The sequence below is a fragment of the Convolutriloba macropyga genome, chromosome 14 (genome assembly GCF_964194025.1).
Source record: "Convolutriloba macropyga chromosome 14, txConMacr16.3, whole genome shotgun sequence".
Taxonomy (NCBI): Eukaryota; Metazoa; Xenacoelomorpha; order Acoela; family Convolutidae; genus Convolutriloba; species Convolutriloba macropyga.
The window spans coordinates 12,142,668-12,152,182 of NC_134481.1; the positions used below are offsets into that span (position 1 = coordinate 12,142,668).

Below are 9,515 nucleotides of genomic sequence, written 5' to 3' on the forward strand. Positions count from 1 at the left end.
GCATTAGCCTCAATGGGACACCTAAATATAATAAATGTATAAATAAAAAGGAAAAGGAAAATGAATTTTTAATCTGTCTGAAAAATTAGAAAAAAAACGTTCGAAATGAGAGTGGAGTTCAGAAAATGGAGAAAAATTTAATAAAAACTTCTTAATAATTGTCAAATTTTAGAGAACTTTACAATATTTTGCTATTTTACGGGAAATTGATGGGATGCATTTTGAAAAACATTTTGGTTACTATTGACAAAATCTTGGATCATTATAGATCAAAAGTAGGTTCGATTCGAAAATAATTTGAACATATTTGCTAATTTGTTCCAAATTTGGTCCTATACTATGTAATTTGTTCAAAAAGAAAGCGAAAAAAAAGAGTGTTTTGAAGTATTTTTGAAAAAAATAATAAATTGGTCGCACATTGCTAAAACTGGTTGATTTTTTGAACATCAACCAGCTAAAAACTGGTTGATTAAATTAGCTAAAACTCTTTTTTTTGAAATTTTATAGTGTCTTATTCTGGGACCAAATAGGGTATAAATCGAGTTTGCAAATTTGGCATAATATTGTTAAAACTGATTAAAACATAATATTGAGCTATTGATTGAAACTGGGAAAATATCGAGTAAAAATTGAGCAAATTTTATTCAGGTTAAGTAGTATTAGGTAAAGTATATTATGTAAAAAACTGTTTTTAACTGTCATTTTGAGTAAGTTTTTACAGTTTTTGGTGAATTTTTGAAGGAACTGATTTAAAGTTTGGTTTTTTCCATAATATGGGGAATGTCGAGAAAACATTTTTTTTAAGTTGGGTAAAACTAGTGTATTCATTGATAAAATTTTGTGGAACTGGGTTAAATCTACGTACAATTGGTTGAAACCTGTATAGTTTCTTCAAAAATGCGGGTCAAAAAGAGACAAATTATGGAGTAAAATGTTTTAAAAACGCCATTTTTACATAACTTTGAGTAAATTTTTAAAATCTTGGTCAGCTGAATAATTAAGCTTGAAAAATTTGTAAAAATTTGGAAAATTAGATAATTTTGGAGAAGAAAGATTTGGGAGATTCTCAAGAAGTTTGAGTAAAATTGGTAATTTTCTGAGTGTTTGTTGATAAAATGTTGGTGGAGTTTTGCTTAATTCGCAAATAATTGTTTAAAAACTGAGAAATAAATTGGCTAAATGGGGATAAAATTTGGCAAAACTGCCCAAAATTGGCTGGAACTTGGAAAATTTAGGATGAATTGGGATGAATACAGGCCGATTTTCATTTAATTTGGGTGGATTTTGCTGAATTGTGAAACAATTTGATGAATTTTTTATATAGAATGCGTAAGATTTTAGAAAATAGCGTATTTATTGTTCAAAAAATATAATTTTTGGAAAATAACTGAAAATTGGATGAAGTTTGGCGATAACTGCTGAGAAACGTTTGGTTATGTTTGATTATATTTGGGTGATTTTTTGCAAAAAAGGATGAATATAGCGTAATTTTTTAAAAGAGTTTACGTAAAATTGCAAACATAAGGTAATTTGGGACGAAGCTTTAATTTCTAATTTATTTTGGTTATGGTTTCATAAATTTGAGCAGAAATGTTAACACATAAGTCAACCTTAAAAGTTTTTTGGAAGCATCAAAAGAAAATTGTGAGATTGTTGGAATAAACATAGCCGGCAGATTGTCGAAAAAATTCAGCGATAGACGCTTGTGGCCTTCCATAAATTGAAACAACCAAAGAAATAAGATAGACAGATCGACCACCAGTCGTTTAATAGACCACTAGTGTTATATTTGGACTGTCAATTTTATGATACATATGGTCTATAAGGAAAAAGTGCTCAGAGAGCTATTTCAAAATTGATGTTCAAAATCAAAAAATCAAGACTAATAACCAAGAATTAGGGCATGATTGGCAATACTTAGATGCATACTATTGATCTTTAACTAAAAAGTTCATAAAATTTAAAGTTCCTTAAGTGACTTCAGAAGTCAATTTTTTGAGTGAGGTAAGTCAAGCAATTGGCCTAAAAGCAGAAATGACGTCACGCACACAAATTTCAATTGCAAAGCAATAGAAGTCACTGAAGTCAGTCCCAAGAAGTCAATTCCAAGAAGTCAGGTCGTAAGAATCATCGATGGAGACAACTAATTGAAAAAACATAGCAGGACAAGTCCTGACGTACAGTTCAAAGAATTTTCATTGACTAAACAAAAAACTAGACCTAGAAGGGTTTATGAATGGATACGATAAACCATTTAGATACAAATCCAATCCAAAAAAGTCGAAAAAAGGTGAAAATCGAAGTGAAATTGCCGCATGTGAACAGAAAACCACTAGCGAGAAAGCGAATTTTTGTTCAAACACCATTTTCTCACTCTACTTTGAATTTAGAGCGAAAAAATTTCACGCCGCAAAACCACTCGCTTTTTCGCTCCATTTCCTGTTTCGGCGTGACCAAAATCACTACTCCAAATTGACTTCAAAAATCATGAAAATGTGTGAACAGATCTTTAAAAAAAAGACAGCGCCCCAATACAATTCAAACTCTTTGAAGTGTAAAAAAAACCACGATGTCCCCAATAATTGCCGCTATCGCTTGGCGGCTATTACTAAAAAGACACTGTTAATTTTTAGTATATTTGTGGTGTATTTTTTGGTTATTAGGGGTCTTGAAAAACCAGTAGCTTTTAGCATTTTTCAGCCCATCTTCGACCTCAAAATTGTCACCATTTTCTTCTGTTTTAGAAAACACCTTTAGAGCTGTACTATATCATACAGCTCCATAACAAACTATGGTTAAATGTTTTGAAAACTGTATTTTCGAAAAAAATCATATCTTTGTAAATTGTTAGCGTTAAATATATTGATTTTGAACTTTTTGTTCGAAAACACCCGATAGTCAGGTACTGTATTATACGATCCTGACAAACATTTTTTATGGTTAACCGGTTTTAGAAACTCCGAAAAAAAACACACTTGCAATTTTTTTGAGTCGGTAATCAGCGTCATTCATTTCTGTTGTGAAAAACGCCGTATAAATTTGTACAGTAGCGTACACCTCAATAGAAAATTGTTTAGTGTGACGTTTCAGCACTCGCAAAAAAAGAATTACAACAATTTTGAACGTTATTTCTTTGGTAAAATCATCTCCATGAAATTCTGCTTTAAAAAGGCTCCATAATCCAGTGTTATGACATTCATACATAGAAAAATAAAAATAACCGTTACAGAATTCACAAACTATAACTACGGAGAAATGAGAACTATCGAAACGTTCACAAATCCTATTTAGATCAATTGACATCTCTGTTAAACAACAGCATATAATGACGTATTATAATGATAATTTCTAAACAATACAATTTTAACCCCTTTGTTATTAAGTTCTGCAGACGTCTCACTACTAACAAATAATTTCTGAGTTATATTTGAGCTAATATTTGTTTCATTAGTTAATTCATGGCGTTGTAAAATTGTGACAGCCTAATTGTTCTGCTGTTTTTTATATATGTTTCATTTCAACAGAAACGCGCCAGACTTCAGAACAGAAAATTTCGTGGGATTTGAAAGTCTTCTCTTAGTTTTCATTTTCATCTTTTTAGCAGATGTTCGTTTCCTGAAAATTCTCGTTCACGACAATTTTCTCGGCTGTCAGCATTCGTATAATAACGAGGATCAAAATCATGAAAACTTTTGGCCTTTTCACAAGCGAGTCTTGTGTCAGAGACCTAGTATGCAATACGTTTCCCCTCAATTATAACACGATAATCTTCAGTTATTGCCTTAGTCTTTTTATATAGTCTTTTTATTGCCTTTCGTCTATTAGGAACAGATAAATGATTTATTTTGTGGCGTGAAATGTAGTTTTGAATTAAAATTTTTAAAGAAAAAATGTTAGTTCGATAAAAATTATGGTACAAGTGAACAAAAGTGAACCGAATATCCCGTGTTCACACGAAAATTTAAACCTCGATAACTCCTCGAAAAACAAACTAAATTCAAAAAAATCTTTTTAATTTCAAATTCTACGCTGGATGAGCTTTTTATCTTTAATTAAAACCCCAGCGAAATTGTAGTTACTCTAGTCAATTGCATGATTGTTACAACCCTCCATCAATTGGGAGTTGGAACTTTATGCTACAAAAGAGATAAACCACTCAAAACTACTTGGAAAACCGACTCGCTCCTTGAAGATAGTTTTCTGATTTTGTTATCTAGAGGAAAAGTTCAGGCCTAAAGTTTCCACTTTTCAACTTCTCATCATTCCTATTCGCAAGTACTCTACGTACCTATCCATTTAACAAAATAATTTCTTTAGATTTTTTATGAAAATTGGTTGAAATATGATACAAAAAACGGTCCAACTAACAACAAATTTAGTAATTGTACAAGTAAAGAAAACAACTTAAATAAAAGCAGGACAAAAATTTCGGAGCCATAGTTGCTGCTTTTATAAATTTAAAAGGGTTGGAACATTATTTGCCGACGTACATTACCGATTCTCCTTGTTATGCACTTTATCTCAACGTCCTTTTATCAAAATGAAATAACACAATCGGCTAACGTCGGTCGAATTGCTCTCAAACGACTGGCGAGCATTTGGCTTCACCAGTAGCTAGCTAGGCTTTATGGAGGCTAGGTTTAGCTTAAGTAAAAGCGCGTGGGGGGGGGGGCTGTGTTGCGGGTAGAACAATCTGTAGGGGTGGAGATTGGGGGTGAAGGGAGGGCTGATGCTGGGGGAGGGAGTGAATTGCGGGGGGTCAAACACTAGGAACCGCCCTTCACACCTTGAATTTATGTCTCTTAATGACCTCCGGGCGTTTCCAGTTTATCTCGTTTTAGAGGACAAAAAATAAAAGGGTCAGACGAAAAATCGATCAAGCAAAAAAGAGTACAGGACTAATATAACTGCAATGAACTTTGTTTTAGAGCAGTTAATAATATTGTGCTGTATTACAGCATACAGTTTTTAATTGAGGGCATAAAAAACACTAGTCGGTGGCAGAAACAGATGCGATCCCCTATCACTCCATCAACTTAACTATCTCAGACAGTATTAACATCTGGTTATCCTTCCAGCTTTTTAAAGTTCACAGCTATAACTAAAATTTGAAATTTACCTATAGAAACTTAAGCTCAATGCTTAAAGGAATGATAAATTGACTGAAACTGTCCGTTTTACACTCTCAGACGTTATAGCCGAGCTACGTGGACAAAATTCTTACCTTCGCTCAGCCTGCGATCACATTAACCTTAACTTTTCACCTTAACAGTTAAGGTGGATTTTAAACTACCTTCACTCATCACAAAATTTATGTTAAAATACATGTAAACTTACCTTACCTGTTCGGGTAAAATATCAGGCAGATTGCCGGAAAGCAGCCGCGATAGACGCTTGTGGCCTCCCATGAATTGAAACAATTATAGAAATAAGATAGACAGATTGACAACCAGCCCTTTAATAGACCACTAGACTTCCTGGGTTGGATTCGGACTGTTATTTTTACGAGGCACATAGGCTGTATAAAGAAACAACCTTAATAGAACGTCTTCAAAATTCAAAATTGAAATCAAATACTCAAGACTCTAATACTCAAGACTCTAAAAACTAGGGCATATAAGTTTGGCACTACTTAGATAAACACTATTGATCTTTACCTAGAAAATATTCAAAAAAATTAAGTTCGTTTAGTAAGTTCTGAAGTCATTGTTTTGAATGAGGTAATTCACACAATTGACCTAAAAGCAGATCAAATCACGTCCCGCACACAAATTTTAACTGCAAAGCAGTAGAAATCACAGACATTGAAAAAGTCAATTCCAAGAAGTCACGTCGCAAGAATCATCGATGGAGACGAATTAAAAACATAACCGGAAGAAATCCGAAAACGACTCAAAGTCGTATCCATCGAAAAAACGGGTTGTTCAAATAGATAATGTCTCCAAGCAGAACGCATCAATGCAGAGAAAACAACATTCTTATGTCAAACAGAAGAACATTTCGGCAAAACGAAAACAGTCAGGAAAACTCAATTTATTTTTCACGTAGAGCAAGTGCACATACAATCGAAAAACGTTGTTTCATGCAGTAAAAAACAGTTATAGAACCACCAAACATCAGCCAAGCTTTAATGGGCTCACAAACATCTCTATTTTTGAAGAGAAGGAGAAAAATTGAGAAAAAAATGTGTCAATTTCCTCATTTTTTGGTCATATTGCATACAAAGAGATAACTTCGTAGCAAAAAAATTTGCACTTTTTGTAGTGACAAGAATTTACAGGCCTGCAGTTTTACTTCAATTTTAAATAAATTCAATATATTACTACAATGGGCCAAAAATTGCAAAAATACTTGAAAATCAGCAAAATAAGTAAAAACTTTCCAAATTAACAAACAAAAAGACAAAAAACACGTTTTGCAGGCAAAAGAACGTTTTAAATCAAAACTGGGAACACAATATTTTTCGTAGGAAGCAATTATCGTCAAACGGCATTTCATGCAAATTCTCAGTTCCCCAATATGTTTGAACTCACTATTTTTAACAACTGATATAAGCAAAGCTGATAAGAACTATCGATCTCAGGAAAATGAGAGACTTTTACTTGCTAGAATGCAGAGAATAAAGAAGAAAGCAAAAACACATTAAAAAACAAAAAAAACTTGTTTTTGAGTTTTGAAAGTTAAAAGTAATACTGAAAAAAGTATGAAGTAGAAAAACAATTACATTTCCTTATTTAGCATAAAATTATACAACTATTCTCTATTATAGATTAAAATGTAGAAATCTATTTCAAAGATTAGAAACGCTAAAACGTTTTGCAGTAAAAATGTCAAATAAACTTCAGATCTGCACTTATGAAGAAAATTGTACCCAAAATCAAACACTAAACAGCACAAGCTATTCGATTAATATTAAAAGTAAGTTAGGATCCCTGACAGTGCACAAAAAGACTTTTTCCTGAAATTAAGTCCAAAAAACAAACAAAACAGAAAATTTCTACAGAAACTGTTCAAATCGGGCAAGCATGTGCACAATTCTATAAAACAAAAATACTTCACGTTAAAAAGATGCATTCAGAAACATTAAATATCAAAGATAAATTGCCATATGCACTAATTTTGGAAATGAATCCGCTTTAGGAGCCAAAAATGAAAACATAACCGACTAACGTCGGGCGAATTGCTCTCAAACGACCGGCGAGCGGTTGGCTTGGTCAGTAGCTAGCCACGGGGGGGGGGTGCACCGGGGGCTGATGGGGGCAGCACTGGGTGGGGGGGGGGCAAAAGCGCGGTGGGGGGGGGGGTGGAGCCAATAGTGGGGGTGGGGGGGGGTCAACAAAGGGGGGGGTGTCAACCTCTAAGAACCGCCCCTCACACCATAAGTATAAGTATAAGTCTCCAAGACAGTTTGAGCTGAAACAGACCTGAAAGGCTCTAAGAGCACTTAATGCCCGCTGGGCGCTACCTGTTTATCCCGTTTTTGAGGACGAAAAGTCAAAAGCGTCAGACGAAAAATTGGTCAAGCGAAAAATCGCATAAAAAAAAAGACCGACAGGACTAATATAATTGCTACAAACTTCGTTTGAGAGCAATTAAAAATTACTTTTTAAAAAAGCCAAAAAATAAAAACATAACCAACTAACGTCGGGCGAATTGCTCTCAAACGACCGGCGAGAGGTTGGCTTCGTCAAAAGCTAGCCACGGGGGGGGGGGGTTGCACCGGGGGCTGATGGGGGCAACACTGGGTTGGGGGGGGCACAAGCGCGGTGGGGGCTGGAGGCAAGTGGGGATGGGGGTCAACAGGGGGGGGGGAGTTGTCTCAACCTCTAAGAACCGCCCTTCACACCATAAGTATAAGTATAAGTCTCCAAAACAGTTTGAGCTGAAACAGAGCTGAAAAGCTCTAAGAGCACTTAATGCCCGCTGGGCGCTACCTGTTTATCCCGTTTTTGAGGACGAAAAGTCAAAAGCGTCAGACGAAAAATCGCATAAAAAAAGACCGACTGGACTAATATAATTGCTACAAACTTCGTTTGAGAGCAATTAAAAAATGCAAAATTTCTGCTCATTTAGTATTTAAAACGCATTACCAGACAATCAAAAACACTGTGGTATCAATTTCATAGATTAACATATTAATACAGCTTCTATTAAAAGCTATTTTTTCAAAAAGCTAAGTTATAAGGGAAAAAAATTGGCCATTTGGACGAAAAAAGGCAAAAATTGGTTATCTATATGAGGCGTTCTGTCAAAAAACACTTTTCAAAGTCGAAAAGTCAATCGCTGATCGAAGCATATGATCAAAAACTTTTCTCGCTCAGAAGATCACACGGCAACTTTACCACGGCAACTTTCACAAGGCAACTTTACTCTCTTTCGCTTTTATGTCAAAATGCCGTCTGAACAAATAGTACTTCCGTTTTAAAAAACCATAAGAAAACCAATGCTCCAGTTTGAGTTGTAAAAAACCACGATGTCTCCAATTATAGCCGCTATCGTTTCGTGGCTATTAAGATATAAAAATGAAGTGAAGATAAATTGTCTAACACTGTTCCCTCGTAAACAATTTTTCTTCTTTTCATTGCCATTCGTGTACAAACTAATGCATTTTGTTGCAAATGATCAAGCCTACTGAAAAGTCTGACCAAAATTTTAACACTTGAAGCTTTAGTGTTAGACTGTTATACAGGCATTGAAATATCAATGGTCATGATCTACCTGAGGGGGGGGGCTCCCATTATCTTAAGTACCGGTCAATTAGAACCTATAGGGGAAAAGAATTATAGACTTGTATTTTTGTACGAGCGCACTGTGTCTCCATGCGCTTGGGTTCACTGTAGTCTGAATAGGGACAGGGTCATTGGGGTGTCCTCCATATCTGCTAGAGCGTATGCCTTCTCAAGGATAGGCACTGAGGCGTTTCTTCGTTTGAGACAATCTAGGAACCAGGGACGCAACACTGTATCAATTGTCTCCTGCCTGGCAAACATTTATATAGTTAGGGGTGACCCCGGGACGAGGTTTCACCCTTAATCCACCCCCAATTAGCGGGGATTAGGGTGTAATGCGTTTTCCACTCCTATTCATTGGGGAAAAGAGTGTAAGAGTGTAATTTTAAGAAATTACACTGTTTTTACATTCTTTTCTCCCTTCTTGTTACAGCCGTCGACCCGGGACAGCATTGAAAGCAGACTTTTAGTACCCTAGTCTGCCGAAGTTCTTTTCAAATTAATGTAAAAAAGTATTCTGTCGGCCAGTTTTTAGAAAAAGTAACTTATATCTTATATATTATCCAAATGATCTGTTCTTTTTAGCCATGCATCGCAGGCGCCCATGGGACGTGATATGATTTTATAACAAACAATCGTGAGCTCAGCTCATCCGAAAATTCATTTGCTTTTCTTACGATTTCACACCGTATTCGCGCGTTGAGAATTTCGTCGGAATCAAACATAAGAAATCGTCGGTTTTCGTCGCTTTTACTTCGCCAAAACCGATCAAAGCCCTTACGTTTT

At 35.2% G+C, this 9,515-nt stretch overlaps 1 protein-coding gene across 1 annotated transcript in view; it reads right to left on the reverse strand.

Moving 5' to 3' along the window:
• Positions 1-3,426: 3,426 nt before the first annotated feature.
• Positions 3,427-9,515, reverse strand: part of LOC142353188 (uncharacterized) — a 7,873-nt gene continuing 1,784 nt past the window's right edge. Inside the window, exons 2-3 of the mRNA XM_075405405.1 lie at positions 8,789-8,979; positions 3,427-3,727 (exon numbers count right to left, since the gene is read on the reverse strand). Of these exons, the coding sequence (XP_075261520.1) occupies positions 8,832-8,979 (148 nt within the window). The 3' untranslated portion in view covers positions 3,427-3,727; positions 8,789-8,831. The remainder of the gene's footprint in view (positions 3,728-8,788; positions 8,980-9,515) is intronic.